This window comes from Anneissia japonica, unplaced genomic scaffold (assembly GCF_011630105.1).
Source record: "Anneissia japonica isolate Jap-2015-1 unplaced genomic scaffold, ASM1163010v1 scaffold287726_len2788222_cov184, whole genome shotgun sequence".
In the NCBI taxonomy this organism is placed as follows: domain Eukaryota; kingdom Metazoa; phylum Echinodermata; class Crinoidea; order Comatulida; family Comatulidae; genus Anneissia; species Anneissia japonica.
In genome coordinates, this window is record NW_022705125.1 from 631,697 (window position 1) to 648,677 (window position 16,981).

The 16,981-nt window shown below is 34.5% G+C and overlaps 1 protein-coding gene across 1 annotated transcript; it reads left to right on the forward strand.

The window, feature by feature from the left end:
* The first annotated feature begins 6,602 nt into the window (after positions 1–6,602).
* Positions 6,603–13,109, forward strand: LOC117105312 (guanine nucleotide-binding protein G(I)/G(S)/G(O) subunit gamma-12-like). The gene is made up of 3 exons (XM_033246431.1): positions 6,603–6,805; positions 8,219–8,362; positions 10,089–13,109. The coding sequence occupies exons 1-2, from the start codon at positions 6,714–6,716 to the stop codon at positions 8,322–8,324; spliced, it is 198 nt and encodes a 65-aa protein (XP_033102322.1). The 5' UTR covers positions 6,603–6,713; the 3' UTR covers positions 8,325–8,362; positions 10,089–13,109.
* Positions 13,110–16,981: the final 3,872 nt, after the last annotated feature.

Consider the following 16,981-nt stretch of genomic DNA (forward strand, 5'->3'; position numbering starts at 1 on the left):
ACCAGGTTTTGCCGATCTCTTCTTATCTCTATTAATTACTGATTCAGGGAATTTTGTAACAAGATTAACAGTGAGGCTCATTAGTTGTGAATAGTTCATAAGAAGACTAGCACAATTAAATCAAAAACCATGTTGTAACTTCTAACATAAGTCATTGATTTTTAAAATTCAAAAGCATATCTATTATGATTTTTATCTGAAATTATAGCTAAGTTAATAAAAATGCCAAATTATTTTGAACAACAGGTTTTTACAATTTTCCAGCCTGGTTTTTAAATACTATACTGGTAATTTATTGAGAAATAGCAATGCCTGCTGTGATAATGACTCTTAAGTAGAGGTATTCTTCTTTGATGTTTAATTGGATTATTGAGATAAGATTCTGGCAAAACCTGGTTCACCAACCTGCCTGAATGCCCTTTTAAAGGGTTTGCTGGTAAATGGGACAGTAACAGCATGCAAAAGGCATGAATCGCATACGTTGTGAATGATGTTACTGTAGGGGATCGGTTGCCTAAATATCTGATGAAGTAACCGTCGTCAATTATAGAGAAGGTTGATTAGGCTATATATTGTTTTTTTTTTTCTTTTTTCTTTTTTAATTAAGAATGAATGAATGATTATTTATTGTGTTAATTTTCTAAACAAATATTGGGTTATTTTTAGTCCAACCACATGTTCAGACTTTTTCACCACTGTAGTTCTTTCTGTGCATTAGCATAAATGTAAACTTTACCATAACATGAGCTTGTTTTATAACTGTGCTATAAAAATAATGAAATTCTCTCAAGTGACATGTTGAAGTGCTTAAGAAAATGTAGTTCATAACCAAACCTATCGTGTTAAATCTAAAAACAAAAACTGAGTCACTTTTATTCTAATCATGTTCAGATTTAACGATTGTTTGTTTTTTTTAAATACTGTATCCAGGTGATTGATCCCTACTTCTACTATGTTCTCATGTTGAGATATGGGAATATTCTAAACAGGATGAGGCTTCTGGGCAGCGATTTTGTTTTTCAAAAGTTTTCCCAAAAACATCGCTAGAGGGCGTCAAGTTTACCAAGCCTAATTATGAAATTTGTATAAGTGCTTCATAAAGAGAGTTATTTAAGTCGATGAGAAAATCTAGAGAAACGTCCATTTTACTAACGTGTAATGCGCAAAACTAGGGACGGAGACTTGGGCGGATGCAGTAAGGGGTGGGGTAGGGTGTGCAACGGTACTATCGCACCCCTTAAATTGATTTATACAGGTATTGTATTGTTGATATGATTAGTTTTATCATTGAAAATCCCAGTAAGATTTTTAAAAGTATGAGAGTGCAATTTCCGGGCACCTTGAGGTTCACAGGCCTATTCTCAAAATGTTCTCAATTCAGCCCCAACCATGTAGGGGCTAAGGTGGTGTGGTTTCTCACACCCCCTTCCGCGAAATCATGCATCCACCAGGGGTGGCGCCAGCAGGGGGGGGGGGCAGGGTCCCCGTCGGGGAGAGCTGCCCCTCCCCCCTCGGGAAGAAAAAGCACAATTCGTCGGGGAGAAAAAAATATTATATGTATTTTTTACATATTAGTAGACTCTAAAATCGATTAAATAAGCCTTTAAAACCCCTAAATTGTCGAAATTTTCGAGGGCTTCTCCCCCAGGACCACTCGTGGGGAAATATGACACCTCGTTGAACTCACCGGCCGCCCCCCCCCCCCACCCCGTCGGACAAATCCTGGCGCCACCTCTGGCATCCGCCCCATCTCTTAATTTGAAAATAACTGTCATTCTGTTTCATTTGATCAGATGAAGAAAAACGCGCTTTTCCTTACTCTTTGTGCTTTTCCCAGAAGCGTTTTTAGTAGGCCTAGGTAATATATGCAAAACCCAGGCCTAACTAAAAAATTAAAATTGTCATAGTATGTAACTCAAGTTAAAATAACACTTTTCATTACTCGTGCAGCTTAATCAAATATTATATGTCATTTTAAACGACCCATGGGTATTAACATGGTAACATCAATGTATTTTTTAAAATTAGACAGCGACGTTCTCTCAGACGTTGTTCTGTAGACGTTTATCTGTTGATGACCTTTTGACCTCCTGAATTCTGCAATGAGATTTTCGGGTCGATTCAGCCGAGACGGCCCGAGTGGAGTTTCATGTAAATGTTTCGTACGGGAAAAAAAATAGCGTCCTGCTTGGTGTCCTACGACGTATTCTCTGCATACGTAATTAAAATTGCGTTCCAGAATCTACTCGACGAGGTGACCTTAACGTTCTCGCATGCGAAAATGACTTTTAGTGACATCATTAGGTTCTACTTCCTACCGTCGTCTTGCAATCGGAAGCTCACTCTAATATATAGATCACTATATAACTACACCTTGAATTGGTTGTTAACGTCTATTTAAATAAATAAATGACGAAGTATTTTACTTTAAAGTTATTTACTTCGTCATTTATTCCATTAATTATTTACAATTATGTTTTTTTCATATTTAAACACCAAGATGTACTCAGGCACCGGGAGCATGAACTCTCTCCTCTCCCCACCCGTCACTGATAAAATGCTGTTTATTATACAAATTGATCGAATTACAGACCTTTATATAGGTAGATAGCAATTCACAATATTAGCTTAAAACTATAAAATATAAGGAACATGATTATACTCTAATCTCCAATAAAAGTTTACTACTCTCATTACACGGGGCATCATTTTGATGTTAATTTCAGCTAAATAATGAAAACCTTAATTGATGTTTTGTGGTTGACAGTAGTGGATTTGGGGGGGGGGGGGCAGCAGGCCCTGCCTCTGGATCCCTTCTAAAAGTTTTCAGAGTAAAAAAAATTGAGAAAAAAATAGGAAATTCTACTCAAATTTTGAGTCTAAGAGTGCCATTTCCGGCCACCTAGAGGTGCCATAATCATCATTTTCTTTCCCTCGGCCCCAACCATGGTGAGGCTGAGGTAGTATAGATCCTCCATCTCTGAAAATCTCTGGGCTCTATCTATTTCAATCTTCTGGATCCACTGATTGACGTTTACTATGTTGAATACCGTACGGTTAATGTAATTATGCTACACGACGTGACAGACGTTTTAAAAGAAAAACGTTGCTTTTAATGATCTCAGATACGCCTACATAAACATGTTATAGGACTACTGCAAAGCTTATTCGGCAGTGCGTCACAGTCCTGACATTTAGTATTTTGTTAGATTGTTTGTAATAACAATCACTTAATTGGACTATTCTTGTATGTCGTTGTGGCATTGTAAATTGTATATTATACAACCATGTTGTCTCATTGAAAATCCTGTAATGGTAGACCAAAAGAAAATGATTGCCATGACGCCAGCAAACACAAAACGTCACTTTCTGAACGTTGTAAGAAAATAACGCCAGATATAGCAAAGGTTATACTTAGAAATTAGTAACACTAGTAGAAACGTACAGTTTCTAAGTTACCCTCATAATACTGTAGGTTTTGTAAATAATGTTCTTGTCTTAACATAAATCATACCGGTAATATACATTGCTGTTATAATAATAATTATAATAATAATAATAATAATAATAATAATAATAATAATAATCATAAAGTAGTTGTTTAATGTTGGATAATGAATATTAAGGCGTTGTATACGGTATTTCTGTCTATTGTCTAATCTGATTTCATTGAACAATTAGTAAAATGTGGCATTTCACAATCTAAAAGCAGTAACGATGAATATACATTAAATACCACCATCATTCAAGACTCTCTTTGTGAACATTCTAATATATTTTGTTTGTTTTGTTAGTTTGTTAGGGTTTTCCACATGCATATGCATAACAATCAAATTAATCATTATACAAAATTACAACATTTACGAAACGCAGTCAACTGTTTTATATGGTTCTTATTTACTTAACTCATTGATTAATCTTTTTGTTATTTCACTAATTCTGTTAACGTAGTCAACTTAATTGACATTAGGCCTATTTATTCTAAGAAATGCGTTTATTGTTGAGAATGGTTTTTGAGGGGGCGTTATTCGAGGGAGGCGTTTATTATTTTGGAAAATTGATACTGTAGTATCAAACAAACTAAAGACTATAGTTGATCCAGTAATTGATCCCAACCAGGTCAGAAAAAGTGCAATTCTACTCCTAATAGAGTGTGTTGAGAATGATGTTGTGGATGAAGTTATTTGGCTGCGTTTATTCGAGGAAAAAATGAAACGGACCAGGGCGTGTATTCCAAATGAGCCTCTGGATGGGCGCGTTTATTCGAGGAAGGCGGTTATCCAAAGCGGGTGTTTATTTGTTAAATACGGTTTATTACACAGGTTTGTAACACTTATTAAATTTGCTGTTTTTATATACCGATTAAATAACTCGGTTGGTTAATCCCCCTGGTCAATCAACGGATCACTTGACCGACCGATCAATCAATCAATCAATCAATCAATCAATCAATCAATCAGTCAGTCAAATAAACAATATCTATCTATCATGGAGGTATAATCAACCAATGAGTGAATAAACCATATTTACCGGTATTATTTATGGAATGATAATATAATTTCATTTACTAATTTAATTTGGTGTTTCAATGTGTTCCATATGTGTTTGATCCAATGACCGGGGTTGTAATGTGAAGCGCTTAGAGGCCTTGTAAAGGCATGAAGCGCTATATAAGAACGACATATTATTATTATTACTCCTGCAACTTCTGAACATTCAGAAAGCTGGCAGGAGTAACCGAAATATTCGTGTGTAAATAAAACATGCCGTTTATATTTCCGAAAAGTTGTCTATCCTTCTTTTAAATAGTGTGGCTTTCGTGACTATCATTATTTATATATATAGTAGACCTATAAACATTTATAGGTCTATAATAATACAGGTCCCCCTCTATTTAAAGACCCTCCATTTAAAGATCACCTCCAATTAAAGACCTTGGTGTAATCCAAAACCTGCCAACCCTAAAACCCAATTTTTACTTTTAAAAGTTTATCAAAGTATTTATATCACTTAAAAAACAATTATCTTGGCGTTTAAAGCTTATATTTTTTTTGTGATAATACCGGTATGCCAATTTTTTTGTGTATCATGTGACCAAATTTAAGAAGTACTTAGCAAAAGTGGCGGGACGTAAATCCCAATATTTGCTGATATTTTCAGTCAGAATAATTTCTAAGATTTTAAATTAGGTTTGTTTTATGGTTGGTAATCAATACCGTAGTACAAATTGAGGTAAAAATATGTTTTAGACGCATTTAAACTTAATATTGAAGCATTTTTGTTGGTCAAATTCGTCCAGCCACCAGTTGGAACCAATTAATTTTTTTAGACACTTTACTATGATCTGACTATTTTCATCACATTTTGATGATTTTATAGGTGTAATTTTTGATTTAATTTTAAACCCATTTTATTATTTTCAGTTCCACCACTTATCAGAATTCCGTCCCACACCCTTATGAAGTATAATTTGTTTTTAAAAGTGTTTGCATCGATGCCATTTTAATAACTCTTAACAATATGATTTTAAAGGTGTAATTTATGATTTCGCCTTAAAAAATTATTTTGGAAAAATTAAAACAATTTTAAATTAAAAAAAACAAAAATTAATTCAGCCCCGCCACCGTTTGGAATTCCGTCCCGCCACCATATAAGAACATTGAAAGCTACATTATACCTTAAATGATGTAAAACTGTTGTTGTGATGCCATCATTATAGCGCCTTTATTAATATAACTCTGCCATTTCTGCCAAAAATGTGCAGGCGGTGTGAATAATTATCCCTTAAAATACTAGCTTACAGTACATAAATGCTCTATACCTATAATGATGCTATCAGTGTATTTCTCCAAACCTTTCACGTCTTACCTTCTTAAAATGTTCCATACACCTTTTGCATGAATATTGGCATCAGCAATGTTAATTCTTTTAAATTTTAACGATAAACTTTAATTGTTTGAAGGAAAACATAGAATTTGGGGTGATTTAAAAAAAAATTCCTTCCCACCACTTTCCGTTTCTCCACCCTGACTATTTTATTTAACATTATTATATTCAGCTGAACGATAAACATTGAAATGTATTGATATTGCCTAGTGATGAAAGCATTATATTGCTACTCAAAAGTAGGCCTAAGGTCAAGTTTTGAATACAATTTAAAGTTTGAATTAATTGAGAAGATCTGATTTTTATCCAATTTGTTTATTCCGTCCTGCCACCAAAATGTTTTTCGTTGCCATGGTGATTTAATCATGCGTTTTCTGTTGTTTTACATCAAATTGAAGTACAGTGTAGGTATACCGTGCCTTGCTAAAGATCGGATCGTGAACAAGTTTCATAAACTATAGGCAGTTAGAGAACTAGACTCAAATGAATGTCCAGTTTTACTTCCCGCCACTGGAGTGGGTGGGGTTGGATTGGATTATACCCACAACATTTCTACGGCCCCAAATGAACAGCTATCTATTATTTTCATAAAAAGAATGATTTTTCTAATTGAAGACCAAAGCTGCTAAAGACCATAAAAACCCCGGTCCCAATATCAGTATAAAAAATTTACCGTGGCGCTACTACTTTTAGCATGGCGCCACCAGCGTTAATAATTGTCCACAAAAACATCAAGCAACAAGCAGTGCAAAATTCGCCATTTTGAGAACTTTAGATCAGAATTCCAAGGAGGTTTTTGCTACGCCCATTGACTATTCACTAAGAAAATGAGTGGAAATTCAGCATTAGTAAGGACAGTAGAACAGCTTCGTCGTGAAGCAAGAGTGGAGCGGGTAAATGTCTCAGAAGCTGCAAATGAGTAAGTAAATGCACCGAAAATACATGCACCATTTTTGCAGGCCAACAATACACAAAACAATGATGATTGTCGGTGAACGATGGATAGGATCCTAGGGTCCGGGCAGCAGCACTAACCTCCTGTCTAGGCATAGGTTAGTTTATGCCCTGTAATAGGCTGGGCATATGTTAGCTTATCTCCCAACAAGCCTCTATCCAAAACCCACCAACTAGGAATTAATTTTAATAGCGAGGCTAAGTCTTTGAAGTGAAGAAGACTAAGTACAAAGACAACACAAATAAGACTCAGATAAGATATGGTGCACCCTCACTAATCATCACGAAAATGATAGTTCTGCCTTTAATTTTTTTAAAAATTGTATCTGATTCCAGGTATTAAATAAATATTGAATTGTGTTTCATTTCATAACATTTGTATGCCACATGCATAGGCCTAGTTCTAATTCTACAGTAAAGCTATAATGTATTTTCGAAATTCAATGTAGACTACTTTTTACAGTATTAACAGGTGTTGCTATAGTATAGTATATTACATTTATTTTAAACCAAACTTTATTTAAAAGACAAATAAATTGAATTTTAAAATTAGTAGTTACTTGCATATATGGATTTACTGTTTGTACAATTAAATAGAGCTTGCCCTGTGTCTGCTGGGATTTATTTCTGAGTATTGATTGGCATTTAAAGTTTAATAATAATAATAATAATAGAAAGATTTATACCGCGCCTTTTGCCATGGGATACAAGGCGCTGGCGATGTTGTTATTATTACTCCTGGTCATCGGATCCATGATCAAACCAGCACAAAGTGCAACCTCCTCCACTCACTGTGGAGTATTCCTAGTCGTGCGTGCAATTTAATGCCGATACAGACTAATACTTGCAATGCCACATCGTCCTACCAGGTACCCATTTATACTCCTGGGCGGAGAGAGGCAAACGTACAGTACGTAGGTAAAGTGCCTTGCCCAAGGACACAAGCAATACAACGAGTGTATCTCCCGATCAGGTGATGTGTATCACCTTACACATTGCACCACACGCTCCTACATCGGTTTGTTTATTTACTTCAATGTTCTGTCTTAATTAATGGAAGTGTCCAGATAATTTGCAAATTGTGCACAGGTGCTGTGCAGTTTTATCTATGTAGTGCAATTTGAATGTATTATTATTACAGAATTTTGTTTGTAGGACTGCTCTACAACTAGCTTGATAAGGAAGTTAAAAGTTTAGGTTGGATTAGGTCTAGGTGCCAAGGGTATGCGCTATACAATATACTTCAATGTAAATAGAGTTTTTAATATTTTGCCCAATAAATCATCAATAGGCTCAATAATTTATAGTGTCAATGATTTTAAACACAATTTTCTAGAAAAAGTACTAAAAATGTATATTTTTTTGTGTTTTCCATAAGTTTACTGCAATACGTCAAACAGAATGCAAGTGAAGATTTCCTTCTCAATGGATTCTCAGTTGTATCTAATCCTTTCAAGGAAAAGAAGTCGTGTACAATTGTCTAAGTCCTTGTCAAGCATAAACTGTGCAATCATTTCTTTAGGTGAGTAGTAATAGGTTTTCTTTATTCCTAACTTTCTCAACTTGCCTAGTTGTGGAAATTTAAGTATAAAAAATAGTGTAGTTTCTTAACTTAAACTTATTATTACTATCTATGTATATTTTCTGTTAATTTACATGTCATGTATAAGTTTAAACTGTAAAGGTACAACATTGGAGTGTTTATTTTTAAAAAGTATCAGTATTAAGCCCCTTTCAGATAGACATTGCCGCAGTATTGCGGTAAGCATGCCGGCACAATAACTAATCTATACCCTTTCACACGGCGCCTTTGATACCGCAATATTGTGCTAACCTTACGCTTTTCTGTCTGAAAGGGTCCTATAGAATGGGATAATATTGGCGGTTTAAATACCACTGCGCAATTGTTTTCAACTTTAACCTTGTTTATTTATGCATACAGTAAATGCACACACCGGCTTGATTGCCGCAATATCGAGTACACCCTTTCAGACAGAGCAAGCCAGTAACCGTTACTGCAATAGTGCGGTAATATTACTAGGGTGCAAGGTGGCCTAAAGTAAGCCAGCATATTGGCGTATAGACCCTTTCAGACAGAAACCCATGCTGGCGTGCTTACCGCAATATTGCGGTATTGCAGCCGTGTCTGAAAGGGGCTTTAGTTAAGTGATGCTCACAGCATAATTCCAATTATTTATCCAGATCCTGTAATCAACTTGTTGTAAACATCTGTCCACACACTCAAATTTTCTTGACAAGAAAGTGTTGTATGCCTATAATATATATAGTCATGATGGGCCTATATATAATAAAGTGATGATGTTATGCCCTCATGACCATATTTAGGCATGTCATATGTTTCTGTCCAATCAAATTTGATAACTAGTCTGGACAGGGCTTAATCAAATACACAATAGATTGTCAGCATATATTTATTTTTGGATCTAAATTAGAGTTTGCCACATACTGTAGTAGTTAACCAATCAGTGTAGAGAATTCTGTGTCAAAGCCCATACAGTAAAGGATGGATGAATTATTTAACTATGAATAAAGTAAATGATATGATGCAGGTTACAGAGCTGCTTTAAAATTGTACTGTTTAAACTGTATGGCATTCACGAACGTATGGCATGGGCTTAAATTTTAATATTCCATTTAGATGCAGAATATCATTGTGTCAGCATACTGTGCAGATGTTACATACACACTACTTAATTAGTTAGCTATTGAACCAGTCAGTTCACTCGAGAAGCACATAATAATAATAATAATAATTTGTCTCTGTGCACTAACAATACCTCATTAACATATATACTAATTGGAAAGCTGTAGTAGTCAGGATGTCAATTTAAAAAAAACCTAGTTATTGTCGTATAATCAAGTGAGAAACCTTACAGTGACGGTCTTATTAGTCTTTCGCAAGACTTAACCACGTAAACATAAAGTCAATACAAATTCAACAAGTACTGTAGCTTTAGCATTCTTCAATCTAACATAAATGCAGTACACTGCCGCTAGCAGTTTTATTAATGTTTTGTACCATTAATCAGTTGTGTTTGACTTTGTACCATTAATCAGTTGTTTTTGACGTATAACAAATGAATAATGTATTGTAATTTAAATTAGAATGAATGAATAATTTGTTATTAAATGTGGTACTATTTTTTGTTTGATACTGTAGGTAAGGACACTGTTGGAAAGCACTGGTTTCACTTAATTTTTTTTTTATTGTTTTTTTTTGTTGATAGATTGACCTTGAGTCACTTCGGTGTTTCAGTATCCTGTGATAATCGTAGATGTATCTTGTGTTTTCTTATGTGGTACCATAGTATACAACCATCAGCACTCACCAATTACAAAGGAAGGAATGCCAGTCAACTCGTATCCAAAATCAACTCTTACCATCACATATTGGACAAGTCGTACCTATGTTTGGACAGTACATACCTATGTTTGGACAAGTCGTACCTATGTTTGTTATTAAACATACTGTTTGTAATCACCAAAAATTTAACTTGCAATAATTACCCAACTTTTGAACAAGCCTTCTTTTAGCAGGAATTTCTCTCAACTAAGTATTGAAAATCTCTCCCCTTTATATATGATTTAAATAAACCTACCTCAATAACAGGCAAGTTTCTTTTTTGAGACAGGAATAAAAGTACCAGTTTCTATTACTAGAAAATAATATTTACAACAGGTATATTTGAATTTTGATCCTTGATTTGAATTGTGCTCTCTAATTGTTAAAATATGGACTGAGAAAAGTCGAGAGATGAGTTGGATTGGGTACAAGTTGACTCATGCTGCAAGGAATTACTGACTGACTGACAAACCTAAAACAAACCAGCAGTGTATTTTGTTTTCTTAAGTATTAAACTGATGTTTAACTGTGTTTATGTATTTAAAAAACACAAATTGTTTTGATCATGGAAGAAGTTATTGGTTTATCCATCTTTTAAATATGAAAAGCAACATTTATCATATTGATATTCATAACTTTAAATTAGTGCATATTTTCAAGCCAATTCAGGTTTTTTTTTTTTTGTAGTTGTGCAATACTGAAGGCAGCAGTTACTGTACCGAAACTATATTTAATAATGCGATTACTTGTGCATAGTCAGTTAAACAGGGTTCTTAAACTTATTGTTTGAGATTTAAAGTAAATTCAACGAGACAAATATTATCTCATGTTCGTGGATGATGTAAATATTGACGAGTTACAGAAAGCAAGTCATTTAATATTTGATTTTTTTTTTGGGAAGTGATGTATGAAATAATTATATGGTTACACATAAAGCTGTTGCAACAGCAATATTTCCACATATTTCACTAAGTTTGGTGCTGATTGTAGACAAAGGTAGTGATTTGTTGTTACAAGGTACCCCCCCCCCTCTTATTGTCACACAAGTGTTAACATAACCGCTTGATACAACCATCAAATCAGGGTTAGGGTTTTACCTGTTCATACATGCAAACCAGTTGAAAGCTAAATTGTAGTAAACCACAGTAGTTCACTTTGTTCACTGCATTATCAGTTAAGTTTTTGTCATGTGCACAACATTTTTAATTAAAACTTATGTTATCTGGATTCTACAATCATGCTTTAAATATTTCAAGAGCGAGCAACTAAATCCACCACCGATATTGATAGTTTATTTATTTAATAAATAGTTTACCTTAAAATTGACACTGTGATTACTATTTTAGATAAATGAAGAACTGCATAATGATGATTAATGTAGCAAGTCAGTAATAATATTAATAAAAACTATAATTAATGTTATTAATTATAAAAACTATAATTAATAATGACCAGAGCATTTTAATCCCACCGTGTTGCAATCTCATCTGGCTATGACTCCACAAACTTGTGTGCTACATCTTCAATTTTAACCACCATGTTTTGGGGCACATAATTTAGAAAAAAATATATGTCTTGTTTCTTTTTTTTTTTTCTTTTTCTTTTTTAAATGGGGGTGGGGTGTTAGGTTTTTTGGCCTATATTTGTTAATTTATACTCATCACAAAGGGGCCACTACATACGAAAGAATAATATTTGCCTAATAATATTTAGAAACATGGTTTTTTGGAGTTATTTTCTTTTTGCTGTCTTTAAATGTGTGCAATCTTTGTAGTTTCTAGTAAAAATTTCAAATTAGTTACAGTCCTTATTAGTATTCTAGTTTATGCCAAGCAGGGGAAAACATATGGGTGTTGATTGTGTCTCAGGTGGAATGATGTAATGGTAATATATATAAATGTGCGCTATAATTAAGAAAATATAGCTCTGTGACAAATTCATGGCAATTGCCCATATATGGGCATGATAAAATATTATCACATCCATATTTGGGCATCATTTTGCCATATATGGGAAGTTCACATTTATTTGTCATGTAATATCAAATTTGAAAGTGTGGATAGAGCAAAGATCATGATAACATTGACTATTAAGCTGTGTTTATTTTTTCAGATGTTTGTCAGACTGAACATCTTTGAACAGATTTAGTTTGATAGTTTGTGTGCTAATAACAATACTTGGTCATGTAATATTATTAGAATTCCAGACATCTGTGTGAGTACTTTGATATCAAGAGCCGATGGCTTAACACTTCTGTTATTTAGCATAGAGTAAGTTCTATATAGACAATTCTATAAAGCCAGGTTCGTGCACATACTTGCATAACGTCAGCAAGATGGACCGTTCCGTTAAGCCCTGCCTCTTGGATATTGTTTTCAAGGTCTCAAAAAGCATCAACGTAAACATAAGTAAATGCGCATGTTTGTTGGACAACACGTGTGATACTGACACCAGCACATATGCCTGGCGATTTACTGATTGGTACGCTGGAAAAATTCATTTGAGTAATACAGAACATGGCAAGCGTAAAACATCGTTTTTGTGTTACTTCAGCGTGTGTTACGTTACGGTAGTATTTGCATGAAATATAATTGAATGGTTTGATAATGGCGATTTACCTAAGTAGGCTTCACAGAATCGTGATAGTAGTGTACAATTATAGGCAGCGTGTGTTTTAGTTTTGTTTTAAAATACTTGTCTATGCACTACTGTATTCTTTGTAACAGAGTATCACAATGAATTTTCACTATTTCAAGAAATACAATTATTTTTGTGCTTGGTTACGGCACTTATTTACAATTTATCACTTTGATATTTTATTTGCATATGGTTGTAAGTTTAGCCATGTAGTCAGTATATTAATGCATGACTTGTGGAATAAAGTTAGCTTACATGGTTATCGTAATTGATGAGTCAATTCTATGTTTGAAATGTACATGCGAGGATTTACACAGTTGATGAGGATGTTGAAGAAGACGGCGGCGGCGGCGATAATCAGCTATTTCATGGGTTTCTGCCGTTAAAGGCTCGCTACCTAAAGCAAATCAACAAAAAAATAGTTATTATTAAACACTAAAATACATAATAACATTAAAATACTAATATAAATACATTTTAGTGGTAAAACCCCAAGTACAGTACTTTGAAACTTACACAGTCATTAAAACCTTCAAATTCTGTATAATTTCTTCCTAATAACAATTTCTCTTTTAAAATGTGATGTATTTGTATAGCGCCTTACATAATCAGTCAATTCTTAGAATTTAATATTATCTATTTCCTAAATGACCACATCTTAATTTCCACGCCCTCTTTACATATTATATGTTTAACAGGAAGTACCAAACGTGATACATTGGCCTATCAATGACTTTTTTTCATTGTTTTTGTAAGGGATTGCTACTTGTAGGCCTAATAGTCCGTAATTATCAAAATTCATTTATCATTTGATTTGAGAATTAAGAATATAATAAACAAAATACAATGTGGAACCAATTATTTTACAATAATATTGAAAACAAGTATTCAAGCAATAAACAGAAAATATATACAATCAACTCTATGGTGACAGTGATCTAAGTCACTTCCAAGATATTCCATCCGCGAATCAACAATGAATTTTCGATTTGCGCGACGAATTGAACACACAACAGATTCGCTCACCCATGACCGTCCTGTGTTCTCTGTGTACATTCGTGCCAAACTGCGTACGTAATCACGTGCGTTTGTGCGTATCCCAGGCCCTGCTGATTTGTTGATGAATTTGACACTCTGGAAACGTCCATTCAGATGACAATGAAAACTCAACGTTGATGCAAACGCAGATTACTTTTATGTCACAAACGCAGATTACTTTATATCACGCCATTGCATTACTTTCTACATCTTTACCGTCGTCCTTGCAATCGAAACTCATCCAGTATTGACAAACAATAGTACACAACGGTTAATTAAATAATTGCTTCGCCGTTCATTCATAAACAACATGATGAGGACGTTGTTCAATATTAAGTATGTAAGATTTAAACAAGATTTACAGTGGGCCGATAATTGATAATAATGATGATGCATGATTATGATAATGATCATGAAGAACTTGATAAGGATGGGTGATGATCGACCCAATGATGATTATAAGGACAACAATGATTGGTCAGACCACAGAGAATGTACCTATTTACCTCAACATTTTATTTTTGAGGTATTTTACTGGGGTTTTTTTTGACATAAATAAATAAATAAGGATTAATATATAAAATATAACAACACCTGCAGTAGCGGTGCCCATCTAAAGATTAATGTATAAAATATAACAACACCTGCAGTAGCGGTGCCTGTAATGCAGTAGCGGTGCCCATCTAAGGATTAATATATAAAATATAACAACACCTGCAGTAAGCGGTACCCATAATGCAGTAGCGGTGCCCATCTAAGGATTTAATATAATATAAAATATAACAACACCTGCAGTACTGGTGCCCATAATTCAGTAGCGGTCTCCATCTAATGATTAATATATAACATATAACAACACCTACTGTAGCAGTACCTATAATGCAATGTAGTGCCCATCTAAGGATTAATATATAAAATATAAAAACACATGCAGTAGTGGTACCCATAATGCAGTAGCTGTGCCCATCTAATGATTTAATATATAAAATATAACAACACCTGCAGCAGCGGTGCCCATAACTGCAATAGTGGTGCCCATCTAAGATTATCGTGTAAAATATAATAACACCTGCAGCAGTGGTGCCATTAATGCAATAGCGGTGCCCATCTAAGAATTTAATATATAAAATATAACAACACCTGCAGTACTGGTGCCCATAATACAGTAGCGGTGCCCATCTAGGGATTAATGTATAACAACACCTACAGTAGCGGTGCCTATAATGCAGTAGCGGTGCCCATCTAAGGATTAATATATAAAATATAACAACACATGCAGTAGTGGTGCCCATAATGCAGTAGCTGTGCCCATCTAATGATTTAATATATAAAATATAACAACACCTGCAGCAGCGGTGCCCATAACTGCAATAGTGGTGCCCATCAAAGATTAACGTGTAAAATATAACACCTGCAGTAGTGTCTTGGTGGAACTAATAATTTATTTGATTCTTTTCAGGGACCTATCCTGGGGAGGGGGACCGATGTGAGCCGCGGCTCCCCAATTGTACACAGTGTTAGTATTTTAAAGCTTGTTTTTTGCTAGCCAAAACACATTCTTCCCTGGGATCACTCAAAATGAATTACTTCTAAAATATGTAAATATGCATCAGCACACGTTATACGCAAATACTAATAACAGGCAAATTAGAAATACATATAGAACATAGTTTGTTATAACCATCATTCTCTATGTTATAACTCATTTTGCTGACCTACGCTATCTGATGGTGATAGTCAACTCCGAGGACGACGACGTGTCACTTTTATGGGATTACAAATTTAAAACAAAAAAAATCCCAAAAAACAAAAACAAAAAAAAACACAGAGTTTGGTGATGATTTAAAATACTGTGCAATTTCTAATTGACTCCTACGTTTGTGACCCGTGCTCTCAAAAGCGTCGATCCGTGGTTGAGGGGGGGGGGGGGGGGGGGGGGGGCGAATTGCAAAATAAGAATGCCTTGGGCCGTAGGTTGAGCCAGGGGCTCTTAGGACCCCTGATAGTGGCCTAGAGGGTGAGGCCACCGGAAATTCTGGCGCCTGTAGCCTTTTATAAGTCGTATCTAATTGATTTTAATTAATGAAATTAACATTTAAGCCTATTTCTACACTAAATTGGGGACCAGGCTTATACACATCTAGATGTGTATAAGAGGGGACTTTTAAGGCTAGGACTGTTAGACTTGTCCAGGTAACATAATCGTGCCCGCTTATATATTTTGTGCAAACTAACATTCATAAAAAGACGTATTCGAACCATGAAAAACAAATAACAGTAGCTCCATATCCGTAGCTTCATTATCTCCATATCGTCATCATTAGTAGGCCTAGTAGTTTGAACAAAACTTTATAAAAGCTTGCAAAAGGATAAACAAAACTGACCATAGGGTTCAGTTTTGTTTATCCTTTTGCAAGCTTTTATAAAGTTTTGTTCAATAAAACTACTAGGCCTACTAATGATGACGATATGGAAATAATGATAATAGATACGGTAATAATATTAATAATACTAAAAAGTGAAGAAAATTGTGTTAAAAGCGAAAAAGAAATTTGTAATTTGTCTAATAATTATAATTATTATTGTAGTTAAAGCTTAGTATAAGCTATAGTTAGGACTAAGTTGTCCTGGGTTACCAGATCTCTATGTTTGTCCAAAAATCCCTGATAAAATATCATGATGAATTTCTTGGCGTTTCATTTTGACTATATAATGCCATGGTGATGTGATGATGATGAATTTTACTATATAAAAGTGTCATTTCCGTCCATTTAGAGGTACTATTTCCTCAAAAGTTGGACTCACAGCTTTGAAGTGTGTAAAGTAAATACATATAAGACAATGTTTTAAAGTTTTATTTTCTATGATGCATTACACATTAATTAGATCGGAATTTAATAAATGATGAGACATTTGTTGGCGATTTATTTGACTATATATAAAATGGTGATATGATGATGATGAATTTACTATAAAAAGGTGTCATTTCCGGTCTTCTAGAGATACTATTTCGTCAAAGGTTCGCGCCCGGCTCAGTTCCAACCATGGTGAGGTTAATGGCTCGACCATAAATCTGTGATGCTGAGTCCCTTGGCCAGTGGC